General features: G+C 49.9%; 1 protein-coding gene and 1 long non-coding RNA gene across 2 annotated transcripts in view; both read left to right on the forward strand.

The window, feature by feature from the left end:
• Positions 1-21,626, forward strand: part of LOC121274202 (O-sialoglycoprotein endopeptidase) — a 136,515-nt gene extending 114,889 nt beyond the window's left edge. Inside the window, exons 7-11 of the mRNA XM_041181402.1 lie at positions 6,241-6,306; positions 10,835-10,925; positions 13,963-14,038; positions 19,324-19,422; positions 21,587-21,626. Coding sequence (XP_041037336.1) covers positions 6,241-6,306; positions 10,835-10,925; positions 13,963-14,038; positions 19,324-19,422; positions 21,587-21,626 — 372 coding nt within the window. The remainder of the gene's footprint in view (positions 1-6,240; positions 6,307-10,834; positions 10,926-13,962; positions 14,039-19,323; positions 19,423-21,586) is intronic.
• A 774-nt stretch (positions 21,627-22,400) lies between these two features.
• On the forward strand, positions 22,401-24,910 carry LOC121274207. Its single transcript, XR_005942235.1, has 2 exons — positions 22,401-22,501; positions 24,667-24,910. It is a non-coding gene; the product is annotated as an uncharacterized LOC121274207 (long non-coding RNA).
• Positions 24,911-25,881: the final 971 nt, after the last annotated feature.

A 25,881-nucleotide genomic window follows, 5' to 3' on the forward strand; every position in this document is an offset into this window, starting at 1 on the left:
GTCAGTGTTCCATTGACCAACACCCTCAGTCTGTGTCCCCTGGACCGACACCCTCAGTCAGTGTCCCCTGGACCGACACACTCAGTCAGTGTCCCATTGACCCACACCCTCAGTCAGTGTTCCATTGACCGACACCCTCAGTCAGTGTCCCATTGACCGACACCCTCAGTCAGTGTCCCATTGACCGACACCCTCAGTCAGTGTCCCATTGACCGACACCCTCAGTCAGTGTCCCCTGGACCGACACACTCAGTCAGTGTCCCATTGACCCACACCCTCAGTCAGTGTTCCATTGACCAACACCCTCAGTCTGTGTCCCCTGGACCAACACCCTCAGTCAGTGTCCCCTGGACCGACACCCTCAGTCAGTGTCCCATTGACCAACACCCTCAGTCAGTGTCCCCTGGACCGACACTCTCAGTCAGTGTCCCCTGGACCGACACACTCAGTCAGTGTCCCATTGACCCACACCCTCAGTCAGTGTTCCATTGACCAACACCCTCAGTCAGTGTCCCCTGGACCGACACCCTCAGTCAGTGTCCCATTGACCAACACCCTCAGTCAGTGTCCCATTGACCGACACCCTCAGTCGGTGTCCCATTGACCAACACCCTCAGTCAGTGTCCCACTGGCCTACACCCTCAGACTGTGTACCATTGACCAACACCCTCAGACTGTGTCCCATTGACCAACACCCTCAGCCTGTGTCTCACTGGCCGACACCCCCAGTCTGTGTCCCATTGACCGACACCCTTAGACTGTGTCCCGTTGACTGACCAAAACACTCAGTCTGTGTCCCATTGACCAACACCTTCAGTCTGTGTCCCACTGGCCTACACCCTCAGACTGTGTCCCGTTGACTGACCAAAACCCTCAGTCTGTGTCCCATTGACCAATTGAGACACTCAGACTGCGTCCCATTGGCCGACACCCTCAGTCTGCGTCCCATTGGTTGACACTCTCAGTCTGCGTCCCATTGGCCGACACCCTCAGTCTGCGCCCCATTGACCGACACCCTCAGTCTGCGTCCCATTGGCCGACACCCTCAATTTGCGTCCCATTGGTTGACACTTTCAGACTGTGTCCCATTGTCCGACACTTTCAGACTGTGTCCCATTGAGTAGCCAAAGCCCTCAGGCTTTATCCCATTAACTGACACCCTCAGACTAAGTTCCTGTTGACTGACAGCCTCAGATTGTGTTACCGTTGACTGACAGCCTCAGACTGTGTTCCCGTTGACTGACAGCCTCAGACTGTGTTCCCGTTGACTGACAGCCTCAAACTGTGTTCCCGTTGACTGACAGCCTCAGACTGTGTTCCCATTGACTGACAGCCTCAGACTGTGTTCCCATTGACTGACAGCCTCAGACTGTGTTCCCGTTGACTGACAGCCTCACACTGTGTTCCCATTGACTGACAGCCTCAGACTGTGTTCCCGTTGACTGACAGCCTCAGACTGTGTTCCCGTTGACTGACAGCCTCAGACTGTGTTCCCATTGACTGACAGCCTCAGACTGTGTTCCCGTTGACTGACAGCCTCAGACTGTGTTCCCGTTGACTGACAGCCTCAGACTGTGTTCCCGTTGACTGACAGCCTCAGACTGTGATACTGTTGACTGACAGCCTCAGACTGTGTTCCCATTGACTGACAGCCTCAGACTGTGTTCCCATTGACTGACAGCCTCAGACTGTGTTCCCATTGACTGACAGCCTCAGACTGTGTTCCCATTGACTGACAGCCTCAGACTGTGTCCCACTTACCGAAATCCTCAGACTGTGTCACACTGACCGACTCCCACACATTTTGACCCATTGACCGACACCAAGAGACTGTGTCCCATCAACCAACGTTCATAGACTGTATCCAACTGACAACATGATACCCTCAGACTGTCCCATGAAACCAACCGATACCCTCAGACTGTATCCCTTTGGCTGACATCCTCAGACTGTGTTCCATTGACCAAGATCCTCAGACTGTGTCACACTGACCGACACCCTCAGTCTGCATCCCATTGGCCGACACCCTCAGACTGCGTCCCATTGGCCGACACCCTCAGACCGCGTCCCATTGGCCGACACCCTCAGACTACGTCCCATTGGCCGACACCCTCAGACTGGGTCCCATTGGCCGACACCCTCAGTCTGCGCCCCACTGGTCGACACCCTCAGACTGCATTTGATTGGCTGACACCCTCAGTCTGCATCCCATTGGCCGACACCCTCATCTTGTGCCCCATTGACTGACACCCTGAGGCTGTCCCCCATTGACCAACACCGAAGACCGTGTGCCATTGACACATACCCTCAGACTGTGTCCTGTTGACAAAACAACACACTCAGACAGTGTCCCATTCACCAACACTCTCAGACAGTGTCCCATACACCAACACTCTCAGACTGTGTCCCATTCACCAACACTCTCAGACTGTGTCCTATTCACCAACACTCTCAGACTGTGTCCCATTCACCAACTCTCAGACTGTGTCCCATTCACCAACACTCTCAGACATTGTCCCATTCACCAACACTCTCAGACAGTGTCCCATTCACCAACACTCTCAGACAGTGTCCCATTCACCGACACTCAGACTGTGTCCCATTCACCAACACTCTCAGACTTTGTCCCATTCACCAACACTCTCAGACTGTGTCCCATTCACCAACTCTCAGAATGTGTCCCATTCACCAACTCTCAGACAGCGTCCCATTCACCAATACTCTCAGACTGTGTCCCATTCACCAACACTCTCAGCCATTGTCCCATTCACCAACACTCTCAGACAGTGTCCCATTCACCAACACTCTCAGACAGTGTCCCATTCACCGACACTCAGACTGTGTCCCATTCACCAACACTCTCAGACTGTGTCCCATTCACCAACACTCTCAGACTGTGTCCCATTCACCAACGCTCTCAGACTGTGTCCCATTCACCAACACTCTCAGACTGTGTCCTATTCACCAACACCCTCAGACTGTGTCCCATTCACCAACGCTCTCAGACTGTGTCCCATTCACCAACGCTCTCAGACTGTGTCCCATTCACCAACACTCTCAGACAGTGTCCCATTCACCAACACCCTCAGACTGTGTCCCATTCACCAACACTCTCAGACAGTGTCCCATTCACCAACACTCTCAGACAGTGTCCCATTCACCAACACTCTCAGACAGTGTCCCATTCACCAACACTCTCAGACAGTGTCCCATTCACCAACACTCTCAGACAGTGTCCCATTCACCAACACTCTCAGACAGTGTCCCATTCACCAACACTCTCAGACAGTGTCCCATTCACCAACACTCTCAGACAGTGTCCCATTCACCAACACTCTCAGACAGTGTCCCATTCACCAACACTCTCAGACAGTGTCCCATTCACCGACACTCAGACTGTGTCCCATTCACCAACACTCTCAGACTGTGTCCCATTCACCAACACTCTCAGACTGTGTCCTATTCACCAACACCCTCAGACTGTGTCCTATTCACCAACACTCTCAGACTGTGTCCCATTCACCAACTCTCAGACTGTGTCCCATTCACCAACACTCTCAGACATTGTCCCATTCACCAACACTCTCAGACAGTGTCCCATTCACCAACACTCTCAGACAGTGTCCCATTCACCGACACTCAGACTGTGTCCCATTCACTGACACTCAGACTGTGTCCCATTCACCAACACTCTCAGACTGTGTCCCATTCACCAACACTCTCAGACTGTGTCCCATTCACCAACTCTCAGAATGTGTCCCATTCACCAACTCTCAGACAGTGTCCCATTCACCAACACTCTCAGACTGTGTCCTATTCACCAACACCCTCAGACTGTGTCCCATTCACCAACGCTCTCAGACTGTGTCCCATTCACCAACGCTCTCAGACTGTGTCCCATTCACCAACACTCTCAGACTGTGTCCCATTCACCAACACTCTCAGACTGTGTCCCATTCACCAACGCTCTCAGACTGTGTCCCATTCACCAACGCTCTCAGACTGTGTCCCATTCACCAACACTCTCAGACTGTGTCCCATTCACCAATGCTCTCAGACTGTGTCCCATTCACCAACGCTCTCAGACTGTGTCCCATTCACCAACGCTCTCAGACTGTGTCCCATTCACCAACGCTCTCAGACAGTGTCCCATTCACCAACACTCGTAGACTGTGTCCCATTCACCAACTCTCAGGCTGTGTCCCATGGACTGACCGGCGCATTCATGCTGTGTCCCATTAACAGACTGGCGCTCTCGGTCTGTGTCCCATTGAACAACCGACACCCTCAAGACTGTGTCCCAGGAAACCAACCGACCTCCTCAAACTGTGTCTCATTCACAGATGCCCTCAGACGGTGTCCTATTGGCCGACACCCTCAGACTATGCCCCAATGACCAATCGGCACCCTCAGACTACGTCCCATTGACCAACCAGTACCGTTTGTCTGTGTCCCATTGGCCGACACCTCAGACTGTGTCCCATTGCCCGACACCTCAGACTGTGTCCCATTGAATGACACTGTCCAACTGTGTCCTGTGGATGACACCCTCAGACTGTGTCTCACTGGCCAACAGACACCCTTGGATTGTTTTGCATTGACCAAGACCCTCAGACTGCGTCTCTATGACCAAGGGGCGCCCTCAGTCTGTGTCCCATTGGCTGACATCCTCAGCCTTTGTCCCATTGACCAACACCTCAGACTGTGTCCCATTGGCTGACATCCTCAGCCTTTGTCCCATTGACCAACACCCTCAGATGGTGTCCCGTTGACTGACACACTTCGACTGTGTCCTGTTGACCGACACCCTCAGACTGTGTCCTGTTGACCGACACCCTCAGACTGTGTCCTGTTGACCGACACCCTCAGACTGTGTCCTGTTGACTGATGCCACCAGTCTACACCTCACTGACCAACATCCCCAGACTGTGTCCCAATGACCATGTGGTAATCTCAGACCGTTTCCCACTGACCAACCGGCACTCTCTGACTATGTCCTATTGACCAACTGACACCCTCAGTCTGTGTCTCATTGGCCAACACCCTCAGACCGCGTCCCATTGACCCACACCCTCAGACCGCGTCCCATTGACCAACATCCTCAGACCGTGTCCCATTGACCCACACCCTCAGACTGTGTCCCATTGACCCACACTCTCAGACCGCGTCCCATTGACCCACACCCTCAGACCGTGTCCCATTGACCCACACCCTCAGACCGTGTCCCATTGACCCACACTCTCAGACCGCGTCCCATTGACCCACACCCTCAGACCGTGTCCCATTGACCCACACCCTCAGACCGCGTCCCATTGACCCACACCCTCAGACCGCGTCCCATTGACCCACACCCTCAGACCGTGTCCCATTGACCCACACCCTCAGACCGCGTCCCATTGACCCACACCCTCAGACCACGTCCCATTGACCAACATCCTCAGACCGTGTCCCATTGACCCACACCCTCAGATTGCGTCCCATTGACCCACACCCTCAGACCATGTCCCATTGACTCACACCCTCAGACCGTGTCCCATTGACCCACACCCTCAGACCACGTCCCATTGACCAACATCCTCAGCGTGTGTCCCATTGACCTACACCCTCAGCGTGTGTCCCATTGACCCACACCCTCAGACCGCGTCCCATTGACCCACACCCTCAGACCGCGTCCCATTGACCAACATCCTCAGACCGTGTCCCATTGACCTACACCCTCAGCGTGTGTCCCATTGACTCACACCCTCAGACCGTGTCCCATTGACCCACACCCTCAGACCGCGTCCCATTGACCCACACCCTCAGACCGCGTCCCATTGACCCACACCCTCAGACCGCGTCCCATTGACCCACACCCTCAGACCGCGTCCCATTGACCCACACCCTCAGACCGCGTCCCATTGACCCACACCCTCAGACCGTGTCCCAGTTCATGGTTGCTTCCTTCACCTAACCACATACCAGTGAACTACACCTCCTCCCACCTCTACATATCGACCACAGCTTGAGCTGTCTGCAACCTGGCATTATGAATGGGGAACATCCCTTCAGCTACCGAGTGTAGGATTACCTGCTACAGCATTACCCTCCCCTCGCGGAATGATGCACGTGTTCAGTCTGTCCCTGTTTAAGAGCAATGCTGGGGTTTGCACGTTTGTCACAGATTCCCCAGACTGTACCATTGCTTTCCGCTGTTCATTCTGCCTGTGTTATTAAGCCTGCTCATTTTGTATCCTTTAGGAAGCTGCACACCGCATGCTGGCTACTGGAGACTGCACACCTGAGGACCTCTGCTTCTCACTGCAGGTGAGATGGCTTTGAAACAACTCGCACTGTCTTTCCCCGCTGCTAGACGTTGCTCCTGTACAAAGAAGGAAGGGTCCCAGTTCACAGTGAATGTGTCCAATCCACGAGAGAGAGAAAGAGTATCAGAGATCCAAAGCAACATGAGGGGGAGAAAGCAGTCCATTTGTTGGGCAGGGACATAAACGAGGAGTACAGAGAGAGCTCTCAACAGTTAGGGAGAGATATACACGGAATACAGGAGAACTCAGCGAGGTAGGGAGAGATGTAGGGAATCCAGAGAGAGATCGGAGAGTTAGAGAGAAATAGACACGGGGAATACAGAGAGAGATCGGAGAGTTAGAGAGATACACAGGGAATACAGAGAGAGATCAGAGAGTTAGAGATATACACAAGGAATACAGAGAGAGATCAGAGAGTTAGAGAGATACACAAGGAATACAGAGAGAGATCAGAGAGTTAGAGAGATACACAGGGAATACAGAGAGAGATCAGAGAGTTAGAGAGATACACAGGGAATACAGAGAGAGATCAGAGAGTTAGAGAGATACACAGGGAATACAGAGAGAGATCAGAGAGTTAGAGATATACACAAGGAATACAGAGAGAGATCAGAGAGTTAGAGAGATACACAAGGAATACAGAGAGAGATCAGAGAGTTAGAGAGAGATAGACACGGGGAATACAGAGAGAGATCAGAGAGTTAGAGAGATACACAAGGAATACAGAGAGAGATCAGAGAGTTAGAGAGATACACAGGGAATACAGAGAGAGATCAGAGAGAGATACACAAGGAATACAGAGAGAGATCAGAGAGAGATACACAAGGAATACAGAGAGAGATCAGAGAGTTAGAGAGATACACAGGGAATACAGAGAGATCAGAGAGTTAGAGATATACACAGGGAATACAGAGAGAGATCAGAGAGTTAGAGAGATACACAGGGAATACAGAGAGAGATCAGAGAGTTAGAGAGATACACAGGGAATACAGAGAGAGATCAGAGAGAGAGATACACAAGGAATACAGAGAGAGATCAGAGAGTTAGAGAGATACACAGGGAATACAGAGAGAGATCAGAGAGAGAGATACACAAGGAATACAGAGAGAGATCAGAGAGTTAGAGAGATACACAGGGAATACAGAGAGAGATCAGAGAGAGAGATACACAAGGAATACAGAGAGAGATCAGAGAGTTAGAGAGATACACAGGGAATACAGAGAGAGATCAGAGAGTTAGAGATATACACAGGGAATACAGAGAGAGATCAGAGAGAGAGATACACAAGGAATACAGAGAGAGATCAGAGAGTTAGAGAGATACACAGGGAATACAGAGAGAGATCAGAGTTAGAGAGATACACAGGGAATACAGAGAGAGATCAGAGAGTTAGAGAGATACACAAGGAATACAGAGAGAGATCAGAGAGTTAGAGAGATACACAGGGAATACAGAGAGAGATCAGAGAGAGAGATACACAAGGAATACAGAGAGAGATCAGAGAGTTAGAGAGATACACAAGGAATACAGAGAGAGATCAGAGAGATACACAAGGAATACAGAGAGAGATCAGAGAGTTAGAGAGATACACAAGGAATACAGAGAGAGATCAGAGAGAGAGATACACAAGGAATACAGAGAGAGATCAGAGAGAGAGATACACAAGGAATACAGAGAGAGATCAGAGAGTTAGAGAGATACACAGGGAATACAGAGAGAGATCAGAGAGAGAGATACACAAGGAATACAGAGAGAGATCAGAGAGAGAGATACACAAGGAATACAGAGAGAGATCAGAGAGTTAGGGAGATACACAAGGAATACAGAGAGAGATCAGAGAGAGAGATACACAAGGAATACAGAGAGAGATCAGAGAGAGAGATACACAAGGAATACAGAGAGAGATCAGAGAGAGATACACAAGGAATACAGAGAGAGATCAGAGAGTTAGAGAGATACACAGGGAATACAGAGAGAGATCAGAGAGTTAGAGAGATACACAAGGAATACAGAGAGAGATCAGAGAGTTAGAGAGATACACAGGGAATACAGAGAGAGATCAGAGAGAGAGATACACAAGGAATACAGAGAGAGATCAGAGAGTTAGAGAGATACACAAGGAATACAGAGAGAGATCAGAGAGAGAGATACACAAGGAATACAGAGAGAGATCAGAGAGAGATATACACAGGAATACAGAGAGAGATCAGAGAGAGATACACAAGGAATACGAGAGAGATCAGAGAGTTAGAGAGATACACAGGGAATACAGAGAGAGATCAGAGAGAGATACACAGGGAATACAGAGAGAGATCAGAGAGAGATACACAAGGAATACAGAGAGAGATCAGAGAGTTAGAGAGATACACAGGGAATACAGAGAGAGATCAGAGAGTTAGAGAGATACACAGGGAATACAGAGAGAGATCAGAGAGAGAGATACACAAGGAATACAGAGAGAGATCAGAGAGTTAGAGAGATACACAAGGAATACAGAGAGAGATCAGAGAGTTAGAGAGATACACAGGGAATACAGAGAGAGATCAGAGAGAGAGATACACAAGGAATACAGAGAGAGATCAGAGAGAGAGATACACAAGGAATACAGAGAGAGATCAGAGAGTTAGAGAGATACACAGGGAATACAGAGAGAGATCAGAGAGAGAGATACACAAGGAATACAGAGAGAGATCAGAGAGAGAGATACACAAGGAATACAGAGAGAGATCAGAGAGTTAGAGAGATACACAAGGAATACAGAGAGAGATCAGAGAGAGAGATACACAAGGAATACAGAGAGAGATCAGAGAGAGATACACAAGGAATACAGAGAGAGATCAGAGAGTTAGAGAGATACACAGGGAATACAGAGAGAGATCAGAGAGTTAGAGAGATACACAGGGAATACAGAGAGAGATCAGAGAGAGAGATACACAGGGAATACAGAGAGAGATCAGAGAGTTAGAGAGATACACAAGGAATACAGAGAGAGATCAGAGAGTTAGAGAGATACACAGGGAATACAGAGAGAGATCAGAGAGAGAGATACACAAGGAATACAGAGAGAGATCAGAGAGAGAGATACACAAGGAATACAGAGAGAGATCAGAGAGTTAGAGAGATACACAGGGAATACAGAGAGAGATCAGAGAGAGAGATACACAAGGAATACAGAGAGAGATCAGAGAGAGAGATACACAAGGAATACAGAGAGAGATCAGAGAGTTAGAGAGATACACAAGGAATACAGAGAGAGATCAGAGAGTTAGAGAGATACACAAGGAATACAGAGAGAGATCGGAGAGTTAGAGAGAGATAGACACGGGGAATACAGAGAGAGATCAGAGAGAGATATACACAGGGAATACAGAGAGAGATCAGAGAGAGAGATACACAAGGAATACAGAGAGAGATCAGAGAGTTAGAGAGATACACAAGGAATACAGAGAGAGATCAGAGAGTTAGAGAGATACACAGGGAATACAGAGAGAGATCAGAGAGAGAGATACACAAGGAATACAGAGAGAGATCAGAGAGAGAGATACACAAGGAATACAGAGAGAGATCAGAGAGTTAGAGAGATACACAGGGAATACAGAGAGAGATCAGAGAGAGAGATACACAAGGAATACAGAGAGAGATCAGAGAGAGAGATACACAAGGAATACAGAGAGAGATCAGAGAGTTAGAGAGATACACAAGGAATACAGAGAGAGATCAGAGAGTTAGAGAGATACACAAGGAATACAGAGAGAGATCGGAGAGTTAGAGAGAGATAGACACGGGGAATACAGAGAGAGATCAGAGAGAGATATACACAGGGAATACAGAGAGAGATCAGAGAGAGAGATACACAAGGAATACAGAGAGAGATCAGAGAGTTAGAGAGATACACAAGGAATACAGAGAGAGATCAGAGAGTTAGAGAGATACACAGGGAATACAGAGAGAGATCAGAGAGAGAGATACACAAGGAATACAGAGAGAGATCAGAGAGTTAGAGAGATACACAAGGAATACAGAGAGAGATCAGAGAGTTAGAGAGATACACAGGGAATACAGAGAGAGATATACACAGGGAATACAGAGAGAGATCAGAGAGTTAGAGAGATACACAGGGAATACAGAGAGAGGTCAGAGAATTAGAGATATACACAGGGAATACAGAGAGAGATAAGAGAATTAGAGATATACACAGGGAATACAGAGAGAGATAAGAGAATTAGAGATTTACACAGGGGATACAGAGAGAGATCAGAGAGTTAGAGATATACACAGGGAATACAGAGAGAGATATACACAGGGAATACAGAGAGAGATGAGAGAATTAGAGAGAGATATACACAGGGAATACCGAGTTAGAAAGAGAGATACACAGGAATACAGAGAGAGCTCGGAGATTAAGAGATACACAGCTACAGGGAATATAGAGAGAGATCACAATGACAACAATCCTACTATAAAAAGTATAATTTTATTGGATGATTTACCTGTGCCCTTATTGCCTATCTCTCTCCCTCTCTTTCTAGGAGACTGTGTTTGCCATGTTAGTGGAGACGACAGAACGGGCAATGGCCCATTGTGGATCAGAAGAAGTGCTGATTGTCGGGGGGGTCGGATGTACGTACATGGGAGGCTCAGAGGATGGGGGTGTGGTGGGGGGTCTAAAGTGGAGGAGTGGGGTGGGTCTGTGGGTGACGGTGTGGCGGGGTGGGTCTGTGGGTGACGGTGTGGGGGTGTTGGGTCTCTGGGTGACGGTGTGGGGGGGTTGGGTCTGTGGGTGACGGTGTGGGGGGGTGGGTCTGTGGGTGACGGTGTGGGGGGGGTTGGATCTGTGGGTGACGGTGTGGGGGGGTTGGGTCTGTGGGTGACGGTGTGTGGGGGGGGTTGGGTCTGTGGGTGACGGTGTGGGTGTTGGGTCTGTGGGTGACGGTGTGGGAGGGTGGGTCTGTGGGTGACGGTGTGGGGGGGGTTGGGTCTGTGGGTGACGGTGTGGGGGGGGTGGGTCTGTGGGTGACGGTGTGGGGGGGTGGGTCTGTGGGTGACGGTGTGGGGGGGTTGGGTCTCTGGGTGACGGTGTGGGGGGGTTGGGTCTCTATGTGACGGTGTGGGTGTTGGGTCTGTGGGTGGCGGTGTGGGGGTTGGGTCTGTGGGTGACGGTGTGGGGGGGTTGGGTCTGTGGGTGACGGTGTGGGGTGGTTGGGTCTCTGGGTGACGGTGTGGGTGTTGGGTCTGTGGGTGGCGGTGTGGGGGTTGGGTCTGTGGGTGGCGGTGTGGGGGTTGGGTCTGTGGGTGACGGTGTGGGTGTTGGGTCTGTGGGTGACGGTGTGTGGGGGTTGGGTCTGTGGGTGACAGTGTGGGGGGGTTGGGTCTCTGGGTGATGGTGGGGGGGGGTTGGGTCTGTGGGTGACGGTGTGGGGGGGGTTGGGTCTCTGGGTGACGGTGTGGGGGGGTTGGGTCTGTGGGTGTCGGTGTGGGGGGGTTGGGTCTGTGGGTGGTGGTGTAGGGGTTGGGTCTGTGGGTGACGGTGTGGGGGGTTGGGTCTCTGGGTGACGGTGTGGGGGGGTTGGGTCTGTGGGTGACGGTGTCGGGGGGGTTGGGTCTGTGGGTGACGATGTGGGGGGGTTGGGTCTGTGGGTGACGGTGTGGGGGGGTTGGGTCTCTGGGTGACGGTGTGGGGGGGTTGGGTCTCTGGGTGACGGTGTGTGGGGTGGGTCTCTGGGTGACGGTGTGGGGGGGTTGGGTCTGTGGGTGACGGTATGGGGGGGTTGGGTCTGTGGGTGACGGTGTGTGGGGGGGTGGGTCTCTGGGTGACGGTGTGGGGGGGTTGGGTCTGTGGGTGACGGTATGGGGGGGGTTGGGTCTGTGGGTGACGGTATGGGCGGTGGGTCTCTGGGTGACGGTGTGTGGGGTGTGTCTGTGGGTGACGGTGTGGTGGGGTGGGTCTCTGGGTGACGGTATGGGGGGGGTTGGGTCTCTGGGTGACGGTGTGGGGGGGTTGGGTCTCTGGGTGACGGTGTGGGGGGGGTTGGGTCTGTGGGTGATGGTGTGTGGGGTGGGTCTCTGGGTGACGGTGTGTGGGGTTGGTCTGTGGGTGACAGTGTGGGGGGGTTGGGTCTGTGGGTGGCGGTGTAGGGGTTGGGTCTGTGGGTGACGGTAGGGGTGGTGGGTCTGTGGGTGACGGTGTCGGGGGGGTTGGGTCTGTGGGTGACGGTGTGGGGGGGTTGGGTCTGTGGGTGACGGTAGGGGTGGTGGGTCTGTGGGTGATGGTGTGGGGGGGTTGGGTCTGTGGGTGACGGTGTGCGGGTTGGGTCTCTGGGTGATGGTGTGGGGGGTGGGTCTGTGGGTGATGGTGTGGTGGGGGGGGGGTTGGGTCTGTGGGTGATGGTGTGGGGGGTGGGTCTCTGGGTGACGGTGTGGGGGGGTGGGTGGGTCTCTGGGTGACGGTGTGGGGGGGTGGTTGGGTCTGTGGGTGATGGTGTGGGGGGGTGGGTAACAGTGTGGAGAGTGGGTCAGAGGGCCAGGGATGGAGTTGTTGACCATGGGGGGACATTATGGGGATTGGGTTGGTCGAGCAGGGGTGGGACTACTGGGTCAGAGGGTCAGGGGACAGGGTAGGTGGGTCAGCTAGTGGGGGGAAGGTCGCAGGGTCACAGGATGGGGCAAAGGTCGCAGGGGCAATGGTGAGGGAAGGTCTGACTGACATGGGTCGGAGGGGTCATTAAGGTGAGCCGTGATCACAAGGGTCACAATGAGGTTAGGGGTGACCCTGGGTGCCACAGTGAAGGGAGGCATGATGGCACGGGTCACGGTGAGGTCGGGGGGTGATGGCACGGGTCACGGTGAGGTCGGGAGTGATGGCACCGGTCACGGTGAGGTCGGGAGTAATGGCACGGGTTACGGTGAGGTCGGGAGTGATGGCACGGGTCACGGTGAGGTCAGGAGTAATGGCACGGGTCACGGTGAGTTCGAGGGTGATGATACGGGTCACAGTGAGATCGGGAGTAATGGCACGGGTCACGGTGAGGTCGGGGGGTGATGGCACGGGTCACGGTGAGGTCGGGAGTGATGGCACGGGTCACGGTGAGGTCGGGGGGTGATGGCACGGGTCACGGTGAGGTCGGGGGGTGATGGCACGGGTCACGGTGAGGTTGGGAGTGATGGCACGGGTCACGGTGAGGTCGGGGGGTGATGGCACGGGTCACGGTGAGGTTGGGAGTGATGGCACGGGTCACGGTGAGGTCGGGAGTGATGGCACGGGTCACGGTGAGGTCGGGGGGTGATGGCACGGGTCACGGTGAGGTTGGGAGTGATGGCACGGGTCACGGTGAGGTCGGGAGTGATGGCACGGGTCACGGTGAGGTCGGGAGTGATGGCACGGGTCATGGTGAGGTCAGGGGTAATGGCACGGGTCACGGTGAGGTCAGGAGTGATGGCACGGGTCACGGTGAGGTCGGGGGGTGATAGGATGTAAACTCTGGTGGTCTTCCATCTTCATTCGGATGTTTGGGAGTTGGATTTACCAGAATAATGGCACAGAGCTAGAGATTGTCAGAGTGTGACTGTCGGAGCGTGTAGACCAGGAGATCCAGCTGGCCGAGTTAACATCTGGCGTACTGCTCCTGTCTAACGCCATCATTTTGCTGTCTTGCTTCAGGTAATCTGCGCTTGCAGGAAATGATGGCAGCGATGTGTGAGGCAAGAGGAGCCAAAATCTTCGCTACAGATGAAAGGTGAGTTTGATTGTCTTCACACGTCTTAATCTGACATTGGAACAGGATCCTGTGCCAGCTTGGTCCAGATTCTCCAATTTAAATTCCAATGGCATCCACTCCCACTTTAATTTTGCTTTTCCTTCTTTCCTGGGTTTAGGGTGTCATTAACAAATGTCAGTGGACATCTGCGGACATATAAGGCCTGTGCACTAAAGCAGGTACACACTGTGTGCTTTTTTAAGACATTTCTAGGACATGGGTTTCGCTGGCTGGGCCAGCATTTATTGTCCGTCCTAATTGCCCTTGAGTAGTGATGGTGAGCTGCCTTCTTGAACCGATGTGTTCCACGTTGTTAAAGGCCAAGATCGGACATTGCACAGTTTAATCTCGCCCCACTTCTCTACAGGTCATAACCATAGTTTAAATGTTTAATTCCCCCACAAAACGGGCCAATTGTTTACCTTTGATACTGTTCCCTGGATGAAAATATTCTAACTTGGCTTCTTTCTGTAAAGGCAAAAAAGAATAATTGTATTATAAAACACACTCCTTTTTTAAAACAAGTTATTAAACAGGTTAACATAAAAGTTATAGTTTAGAAGTGTAACAATTTTCCTCTTTTAAAAACAACACAGACTTATCAGAAGCACTGGTTTGGGAGGTAGCATCATCAGAACAAATACGACAGAGATGGAGAAACTGGGAGAATGGAATCAAGTCAGAAAGCAGGGTGTGAGAAAGTGTAGCCGTGGTAGCTCTGGGTGTCGGTGGACTTATAGTAAATATAACTCAGGAGGAAGAATGTCCAAAATTCAATGTCCTTCAAATTTTCCAAAATCTGGTTCCTCACAATGTGTTGTCAGTACACCAACAGTGCTGTTAGGGAGGGAGTTCCAGGATTTTGACCCAACGACAGTGAACGAACGGCGATATATTTCCAAGTCAGGATGGTGAGTGGCTTAGAGGGGAACTTCCAGGTGGTGATGTTCCCATGTGTCTGCTGCCCTTGTCCTTCTAGATGGTAGTGGCCGTGGGTTTGGAGGTGCTGTCTAAGGAGGCTTGGTGGATTCCTGCAGTGTATCTTGTAGATGGTACACACACTGCTGTTACTGTACGTCGGTGGTGGAGGGAGTGAATATTTATGGATGTGGTGCCAATCAAGCGAGGCTGCTTTTTCCTGGACGGTGTTGAGCTTCTTGAGTGTTGAGGGAGCCGCACTCATCCAGGCAAGTGGGGAGTATTCCACCACACTCCTGACTTGTGCCTTGTAGATGGTGGACAGGCTTTGGGGAGTCAGGAGGTGAGTTACTTGCTGCAGGATTCCAAGTCTCTCACCTGCTCTTGTAGCCACAGTATTTATATGGCTAGTCCAGTTCAGTTTCTGGTCAAGGAAGGTCATTGATGAAGCAGCTGAAGATGGTTGGGCCGAGGACACTACCCTGAGGAACTCCTGCAGTGATGTCCTGGAGCTGAGATGACTGACCTCCAACCATCTTCCTTTGTGCTCGGTATGACTCCAACCAGCAGAGTTTTCCCCCCCAATTCCCATTCACTCCAGTTTCACTGGGGCTCCTTGATGCCACACTCGGTCAAATGCTGCCTTGATGTCAAGGGCAGTCACTCTCACCTCACCTCGGGGAGTTCAGCTCTTTTGTCCATGTTTGGATCTTTTTTTAAAAAATTCATTGATGGGATGTGGGCTTCACTGGCTGGGCCAGCATTTATTTCCCATCCCTAGTTGCCCTTGAGAAGGTGGTGGTGAGCTGCCTTCTTGAGCCGCTGCAGTCCATGTGGTGTAGGTACACCCACTGTGCTGTTAGGGAGGGAGTTCCAGGATTTTGATCCAGTGACAGTGAAGGAACGGCGATATATTTCCAAGTCAGGATGATGAGTGACTTGGAGGGGAACTTCCAGGTGGTGGTGTTCCCATCTATCTGCTGCCCTTGTCCTTCTAGATGGTGATGGTCGTGGGTTTGGAAGGTGCTGTCTAAGGAGTCTTGGTGGATTCCTGCAGTGTATCTTGTCGATGGTACACACACTGCTGTTACTGTGCGTCGGTGGTGGAGGGAGTGAATGCTTGACGATTGATGATTTGATGATTCTCTCTTGTTGGAGATGATCATTGCCTGGCATTTGTATGGCATGAATGTCATTTGCCACTTGTCAGCCCAAGTCTGGATTTCGTCCAGGTCTTGCTGTATTTGTACATGGACTGCTTCAGTATCTGAGGAGTCGTGAATGGTGCTGAACATTGTGCAAACATCAGTGAACATCCCCACTTCTGACCTTATGATGGAAGGAAGGTCATTGATGAAGCAGCTGAAGATGGTTGGACCGAGGACACTACCCTGAGGAACTCCTGCAGTGATGTCCTGGAGCTGAGATGACTGACCTCCAACAACCACAACCATCTTCCTTTGTGCTAGGAATGACTCCAACCAGCGGAGAGTTTTTCAGAGTTCAGTTCTTTTGTCCATGTTTGAACCAAAGCTGTAATGACCTGAGTGGCCCTAGTGGAACCCAAACTGGGCATCACTGAGCAGGTTATTGCTAAGCTTGATAGCACTGTTGATGACCCCTTCCGTTACTTTACTGATGATGGAGAGTAGACAGATGGGGCAGTAATTGGCCGGGTTGGATTTGCCCTGCTTTTTGTGTGATTTTCCACATGGTTGGGTAAACCAACCATGGTAACCAAGGAAATTAAGGACAGTATCAAAGTGAAAAAGCATACAATGTAGCAAAGATTAATGGTAAGCCAAAGGATTGGGAAAGTTTTAAAAACCAACAGGAGATGACCAAAATAATAGAGGGAGAAAATAAACTTTGAGAGTAAATGGACGGTAAAGGCTTCTTTAAAAAAAAAGGGAGAGAGGCCAAAATCAATATAGGGCCCTCAGAGAATGAGGCTCAGGAAATAATGGGGAACCAGGAAATAGCAGAGGAGTTGAATAAATACTTTGCTTCAGTCTTCACAGTAGAAGACACAAAAGTATACCAGAAACACTAAATAACCATGGGGCAAGAGTGGGGGAGGAAATAAATACAATAACTATCCCAAGAGAAAAAGCACTAGGGAAACTAATGGGGCTAAAGGCCGATAAGTCCCCTGGACCTGATGGGCTGCATCCTAGGATATTGAAGGAAGTAGCTACAAAGATAGTGGATGTACTGGTAGTAATCTTCCAAAGATCCTTAGATTCTAGAAAAGTCCCAGAGGATTGGAAAACTGCCAAAGTAACACCCTTATTCAAATTGGGGGGAGACACAAAGCAGGTAACTATCCGACCAATTAGCTTAACATCTGTCACTGGGAAAATGTTAGAGCCTATTATAAAGGATGTAATAGCAGAGCATTTAGAAATACATTATCTAATCAAGCAGAGTCAGTATGGCTTCATGAAGGGGAAATCATGACTGATAGATTTATTAGAATTCTTTGAGGAAGTAACAAGCAGGATAGATAAAGGGGAAGCAGTAGATGTAATATATTTGGATTTCCAAAAATCGTTCGATAAGATACCACACATAAGGCTACTTAATAAGGTAAGAGCCCATGGTGTTGGGGGTAGTATATTAGCATGGGGATAGAGGACGGTCTAACTAATAGAAGACAGAGAGTTGGGATATAGGGGGCATTTTCAGGATGGTAATCTGTAACTAGTGGAGTGTCACAGGGATCAGTGCTGGGACCACAGTTATTTACAATATATATTAAGGACTTGGATGAGGGCAGTGAATGTACTATTGCCAAGTTTACGGATGACACAAAAATAGGTGGGAAGGCAAGTGGTGAGGATGACACAAGGAGTCCACAGAGGGACATAGACAGGTTTAGTGAGTGGGCAAAAACTTGGCAGATGGAATATAATGTGGGAAAATGTGAGGTTATGCACTTTGGCAGGAAGAATAGAGGAGCTGAATTTTATTTAAATGGAGAAAGACTGCAGAAAGCTGCAGTACAGAGGGATTTGGGAGTCCTCATGCATGAATCAGAAAAAGCTAACATACAAGTTCAGCAGATAATAGGGAAGGCAAATGTTGGCCTTTATTTCAAAGGGCATGGAGTATAAAAATAGGGAAGTCTTGCGAAAACTATACAAGGTACTAGTTAGACCACACTTGGAATACTGTGAACGGTTTGGTCTCATTATCTAAGGAAAGATATACTGGCATTGGGGGCAGTCCAGAGAATGAGATCCCAGGTATGGAGGGATTTTCTTGAGGAGAGGTTGAGTGGATTGGGCCTATACTCATTGGAGTTTAGAAGAATGAGAGGTGACCTTATTGAAACGTATAATATTCTTAGGGGGCTTGACAGTGTAGATGCTGAGAGGTTGTTTCCTCTTGTGGGAGACTCTAGGCACAGAGGGCACAATCTCAGAGTAAGGGGTTGCCCATTTAAGACAGAGATGAGGAGGAATTTCTTCTCTCAGAGGGTGGTCAATCTGTGGAATTCTTTACTGCAGAGGGCTGTAGGGGCTGGGTGGTTAAGTATATTCAAGGCTGAGATAGACAGATTTTTAATCAGTAAGGGAATCAAGGGTTATGGGGAAAAGGCAGGGAAGTGGAGTTGAGGATTATCAGATCAGCCATGATCCCATTGAATGGTGGAGCAGACTCGATGGGCTGAATGGCCTACTTCTGCTCCTACCTCTTATGGGCTTATGGGTAGATGCCAGTGTTGTAGCTGGACTGGAACAGCTTGGCTAGGGGTGTGGCAAGTTCTGGAGCACAAGTCTTCAGTACTATTGCTGGAATATTATCAGGGCCCATAGCCTTTACAGTATCCAGTGTCTTCAGCTGTTTTTTAATATCACATGGAGTGAATCAAATTGGCTGAAGACTGGCATCTGTGATGCTGGGGACCTCTGGAAGAGGCTGAGATGAATCATCCACTCGGCACTTCTGGCTGAAGATTGTTGCAATACTTCAGCCTTATCTTTTGTACTGATGTGCTGGGTTCCCCCATCATTGAGGATGGGGATATTTGTGGAGCCTGCTCCTCCAATGAGTTGTTTAACTGTCCACCACCATTCACGACTCCATGTGACAGCAGAGCTTAGATCTGATCCATTGGTTGTGAGGTCACTTAGCTCCGTCTATCTCTTGCTGCTTATGCTGTTTGGCATGCAAGTAGTCCTGTATGTAGCTTCACCAGGTTGACAGCTCATTTTTAGGTGTGCCTGGTGCTGCTCCTGGCATGCTGCCCTGCATGTGTATAAACTGGTGTGTGTATAAGTGTCGGTTCTTATGGTTTTCTGTATTTGGCCTGAGCTGACTGCCACTCTCCTCGTCCCCAGGTTCTGTATCGATAATGGTGCTATGATAGCGCAGGCTGGATGGGAGATGTTCCGGGCAGGCCATGTGACTGCGCTGGAGGATTCGTGGATCACACAGAGGTAGGATACAATTCCCTTTCAGGCACAGCACGTGTGGGACCCATGGATCCTCTACACTGACCAGGTGACTGCATTCAGAGGAAGAGCTAGAACACACCTTCATGCTTAGAATCAGAGAATCACAGAACATCCGGAGACAATTATTTTCATAAATCATATTGGCACGTGCTAATATCATTAGGATTTTTATATTTAAAATCTCATTAACAGACGCTGATTCTAATCTTGGGGTTTATTGTTATTTGTTCATGAGGCGTGAGTGTCACTGGGAGGACTAACATTTATTGTCCACCCCGATTGCCCTTGAGAAGGTTGTGGTCGGGAGCTGAGCGGCCCTGGTAGAACCCAAACTGAGTGTCAGTCAGCAGGTTATTGCTGAGTAAGTGCCGCTTGATAGCAACACCTTCCATTACTTTACTGACGATGGAGAGCAGACTGATGGGGCGGAATTGGCCGGGTTGGATTTGTCCTGCTTTTTGTATACAGGACATACCTGGGCAATTTTCCACACAGCCGGGTAGATGTCAGTGTTGCGGCTGTACTGGAACAGCTTGGCTAGGGGCACAGCAAGTTCTGGAGCACAAGTCTTCAGTACTATTGCTGGAATATTGTCAGGGCCCACAGTCTTTGCAATATCCAGTGCCTTCAGTCGTTTCTTGCTATCACGTGGAGTGAATTGAATTGGCTGGGGATCTCTGGAGGAGGCTGAGATGAATCATCCACTCAGCACTTCTGGCTGAAGATTGTTGCAAATCCTTCAGCCTTATCTTTTGCACTGATGTGCTGGGCTCCCCCATCATTAAGGATGGGGATTTTTGTGGAGCCTCCTTCTCCATTGAGTTACTTAATTGTCATGGATGGATGTGACAGGACTGCAGAGATTAGATCTGATCCATTGGTTGTGGATCATTTAGCTCTGTCTATCACTTGCTGCTTCCGCAAGTAATCCTGTGTTGTAGCTTCACCAGGTTGACACCTCATTTTTAGGTGTACCTGGTGCTGCTCCTGGCATGTCCTCCTGCACTCTTCATTGAACCAGGGCTGATCCCCTGACTTGATGGTAATGGTAGAGTGGGGGATATGCCAGGCCATGAGGTTACAGAGTGTGTTCGAGTACAATTCTGTTGCTACTGATGGCCCACAGCACCTCATGGATGCCCAGTATCGAGCTGCTAGATCTGTTTGAAATCTATCCCATTTAGCATGGTGGTAGTGCCACACAACATGATGGAGGGTATTCTCAAAGTGAAGATGAGACTTCATCTCTACAAGGACTGTGCGGTGGTCACTCCTACCGATACTGTCATGGGCAGATGTATCTGCGACAGGCAGGTTGGGGAGGATCAGGTCAAGTATGTTTTACCCTCTTGTTTGTTCCCTCACCACCTGCTGCAGACCCAGTCTAGCAGCTATGTCCTTTAGGACTCGGCCAGCTCGGTCAGTAGTGGTGTTACCGAGCCGCCCTTGGAGATGAACATTGAAGTCCCCCCACCCAGAGTACATTCTGCAGCCTTGTCACCCTCAGTGCTTCCTCCAAGTGGTGTTCAACATGGAGGAAGCACTGATTCATCAGCTGAAGGGTGGTGATAGGTGTTAACCAACAGGAGAATTCCTTGCCCATGTTTGACCTGATGCCATGAGATTTCATGGGATCCGGAGTCGATGTTGAGGACTCCCAGGACAACTCCCTCCTGACTGTATCCCACTGTGCCCCCACCCCTGCTGGGTCTGTCCTGCCGGTGGGACAGTGCACACCCAGGGATGGTGATGGTGGTGTCTGGGACATGACCTGTAAGGTATGATTCCATGAGGATGACGATGTGTGTGGGACAGCGCTCCCACTTGTGGCCCAAGCCCCCAGATGTTAGTAAGGAGGACTTTGCAGGGCCCACCGGGCTGGGTTTTCCATTGTCATTTCCGGTGACTGGGTCGATGCCGGGTGGTCCATCCGGTCTCATTCCTTATGGACTTTGTGTAAGGGTTTGATACAACTGAGTGGCTTGCTGGGCCATTCCAGAGGGCAGTTAAGTGTCACATGTAGGCCAGATCGAGTAAGGATCCAGTCTTCCTCCCCTGATGGACATATTATCACGGACTGATACCAGCCTTGAGGTAATGATATAATCAATGAAGTGAGTGTCTGCCCCTTGTTCTTTATTGGCAGGTACAGGACAGATGAGGTGGAGGTTACGTGCGGGAGTTAAAGGGTGACCTCCGGGGTTAAAGGACTATCTCCGGCATCAGCGTACGACAGCAGTGTCTGGGAGTGAAGCCAAGATTACCTTTGAGTATTTCGCTTTCCTCCTCTGAACTTCCTCAACACCAGGGCAGGACAAGATTCTTATCTAACAACTCAACATCAAATCTTGGAACTTTTAACAATAAATAAAAAAGGCTTTAAGTCCTAAGATAAAGAGAACCCTCTTTAAAGAGAGAAGACAGAGTTTCTTGACTGACCGTCCACCAATCAGAGTGGCCTGCCGGGTGGATGACAGGTGACTCAGCCAATCAGAGCAGTCTTGCTTGGTGGCTGACAGTTGCTTCAGCCAATCAGAGTGGTCTGCTTGTTGGATGATGGACGCCTCAGCCAATCAGAGCAGTACTTGCTTGGTGGCTGACTGTTGCTTCAGCCAATCAGGGTGTTCCAATTTATGACTGACAGCCACTTAGCCAATTGGATGAGTGTTAACATTGAGGGATCAGCCCTTATAAAGCTATATACTTCTAGTGGAGGAAAGCTGAACATGCAGGAAATGCCAGTAGTCAGACAGTGTCTGTGGAGAAAGAAACTGAGTTAACATTTAATCAGCGACTCCTCACTAATTCATCAGAATTTACTCCAGCCAGTCATTTTTAGGTGTGCCTGGTGCTGCTCCTGGCATGCTGCCCTGCATGTGTATAAACTGGTGTGTGTATAAGTGTCGGTTCTTATGGTTTTCTGTATTTGGCCTGAGCTGACTGCCACTCTCCTCCTCCCCAGGTTCTGTATCGATAATGGTGCTATGATAGCGCAGGCTGGATGGGAGATGTTCCGGGCAGGCCATGTGACTGCGCTGGAGGATTCGTGGATCACACAGAGGTAGGATACAATTCCCTTTCAGGCACAGCACGTGTGGGACCCATGGATCCTCTACACTGACCAGGTGACTGCATTCAGAGGAAGAGCTAGAACACACCTTCATGCTTAGAATCAGAGAATCACAGAACATCCGGAGACAATTATTTTCATAAATCATATTGGCACGTGCTAATATCGTTAGGATTTTTATATTTAAAATCTCATTAACAGACGCTGATTCTAATCTTGGGGTTTATTGTTATTTGTTCATGAGGCGTGAGTGTCACTGGGAGGACTAACATTTATTGTCCACCCCGATTGCCCTTGAGAAGGTTGTGGTCGGGAGCTGAGCGGCCCTGGTAGAACCCAAACTGAGTGTCAGTCAGCAGGTTATTGCTGAGTAAGTGCCGCTTGATAGCAACACCTTCCATTACTTTACTGACGATGGAGAGCAGACTGATGGGGCGGAATTGGCCGGGTTGGATTTGTCCTGCTTTTTGTATACAGGACATACCTGGGCAATTTTCCACACAGCCGGGTAGATGTCAGTGTTGCGGCTGTACTGGAACAGCTTGGCTAGGAGCACAGCAAGTTCTGGAGCACAAGTCTTCAGTACTATTGCTGGAATATTGTCAGGGCCCACAGTCTTTGCAATATCCAGTGCCTTCAGTCATTTCTTGCTATCACGTGGAGTGAATTGAATTGGCTGGGGATCTCTGGAGGAGGCTGAGATGAATCATCCACTCAGCACTTCTGGCTGAAGATTGTTGCAAATCCTTCAGCCTTATCTTTTGCACTGATGTGCTGGGCTCCCCCATCATTAAGGATGGGGATTTTTGTGGAGCCTCCTTCTCCATTGAGTTACTTAATTGTCATGAATGGATGTGACAGGACTGCAGAGATTAGATCTGATCCATTGGTTGTGGGATCATTTAGCTCTGTCTATCACTTGCTGCTTCCGCAAGTAATCCTGTGTTGTAGCTTCACCAGGTTGACACCTCATTTTTAGGTGTACCTGGTGCTGCTCCTGGCATGTCCTCCTGCACTCTTCATTGAACCAGGGCTGATCCCCTGACTTGATGGTAATGGTAGAGTGGGGGATATGCCAGGCCATGAGGTTACAGAGTGTGTTCGAGTACAATTCTGTTGCTACTGATGGCCCACAGCACCTCATGGATGCCCAGTATCGAGCTGCTAGATCTGTTTGAAATCTATCCCATTTAGCATGGTGGTAGTGCCACACAACATGATGGAGGGTATTCTCAAAGTGAAGGTGAGACTTCATCTCTACAAGGACTGTGCGGTGGTCACTCCTACCGATACTGTCATGGGCAGATGTATCTGCGACAGGCAGGTTGGTGAGGATCAGGTCAAGTATGTTTTACCCTCTTGTTTGTTCCCTCACCACCTGCTGCAGACCCAGTCTAGCAGCTATGTCCTTTAGGACTCGGCCAGCTCGGTCAGTAGTGGTGTTACCGAGCCGCCCTTGGAGATGAACATTGAAGTCCCCCCACCCAGAGTACATTGTGCAGCCTTGTCACCCTCAGTGCTTCCTCCAAGTGGTGTTCAACATGGAGGAAGCACTGATTCATCAGCTGAAGGGTGGTGATAGGTGTTAACCAACAGGAGAATTCCTTGCCCATGTTTGACCTGATGCCATGAGATTTCATGGGATCCGGAGTCGATGTTGAGGACTCCCAGGACAACTCCCTCCTGACTGTATCCCACTGTGCCTCCACCCCTGCTGGGTCTGTCCTGCCGGTGGGACAGTGCACACCCAGGGATGGTGATAGTGGTGTCTGGGACATGACCTGTAAGGTATGATTCCATGAGGATGACGATGTGTGTGGGACAGCGCTCCCACTTGTGGCCCAAGCCCCCAGATGTTAGTAAGGAGGACTTTGCAGGGCCGACCGGGCTGGGTTTTCCATTGTCGTTTCCGGTGACTGGGTCGATGCCGGGTGGTCCATCCGGTCTCATTCCTTATGGGCTTTGTGTAAGGGTTTGATACAACTGAGTGGCTTGCTGGGCCATTCCAGAGGGCAGTTAAGTGTCACATGTAGGCCAGATCGAGTAAGGATTCAGTCTTCCTCCCCTGATGGACATATTATCACGGACTGATATCAGCCTTGAGTTAATGATATTAATCAATGAAGTGAGTGTCTGCCCTTGTTCTTTATTGGCAGGTACAGGACAGATGAGGTGGAGGTTACGTGGCGGAGTTAAAGGGTGACCTCCGGGGTTAAAGGACTATCTCCGGCATCAGCGTACGACAGCAGTGTCTGGGAGTGAAGCCAAGATTACCTTTGAGTATTTCGCTTTCCTCCTCTGAACTTCCTCAACACCAGGGCAGGACAAGATTCTTATCTAACAACTCAACATCAAATCTTGGAACTTTTAACAATAAATAAAAAAGGCTTTAAGTCCTAAGATAAAGAGATCCCTCTTTAAAGAGAGAAGACAGAGTTTCTTGACTGACCGTCCACCAATCAGAGTGGCCTGCCGGGTGGATGACAGGTGACTCAGCCAATCAGAGCAGTCTTGCTTGGTGGCTGACAGTTGCTTCAGCCAATCAGAGTGGTCTGCTTGTTGGATGATGGACGCCTCAGCCAATCAGAGCAGTCTTGCTTGGTGGCTGACAGTTGCTTCAGCCAATCAGGGTGTTCCAATTTATGACTGACAGCCACTTTAGCCAATTGGATGAGTGTTAACATTGAGGGATCAGCCCCTTATAAAGCTAAATACTTCAAGTGGAGGAAAGCTGAACATGCAGGAAATGCGCAGTAGGTCAGACAGTGTCTGTGGAGAAAGAAATTGAGTTAACATTTAATCAGCGACTCCTCACTAATTCATCAGAATTTACTCCAGCCAGTCAGAAAGCTGAAAGATTAATTGTATCTCTCCCCACAGACATTGCATGACCACAACAACAGTAACAACCTACATTTATATAGATAAAAACAAAAAAACTGCGGATGCTGGAAATCCAAAACAAAAACAGAATTACCTGGAAAAACTCAGCAGGTCTGGCAGCATCGGCGGAGAAGAAAAGAGTTGACGTTTCGAGTCCTCCTGACCCTTCGACAGAACTTGAGTTCAAGTCCAAGAAAGAGTTGAAATATTTCATATTTCAACTCTTTCTTGGACTCGAACTCAAGTTCTGTCGAAGGGTCATGAGGACTCGAAACGTCAACACATTTATAGAGAGCCTTTCAGCATCCCGAAGGGCTTCACTGCTGCATTACAAAATAGAGTATGACAGCAAGGCAAATGAGATGTTAGGGTAGAGGATTATAGGGACCATTGGAGCTAACAGATAGGGAGGGGTGTAGGGGCTGGAGGAGGTTACAGAGATAGGGAGGGGTGTAGGGGCTGGAGGAGGTTACAGAGATAGGGAGGGT

This window comes from Carcharodon carcharias (assembly GCF_017639515.1).
Source record: "Carcharodon carcharias isolate sCarCar2 chromosome 35 unlocalized genomic scaffold, sCarCar2.pri SUPER_35_unloc_2, whole genome shotgun sequence".
Classification (NCBI taxonomy): Eukaryota; Metazoa; Chordata; class Chondrichthyes; order Lamniformes; family Lamnidae; genus Carcharodon; species Carcharodon carcharias.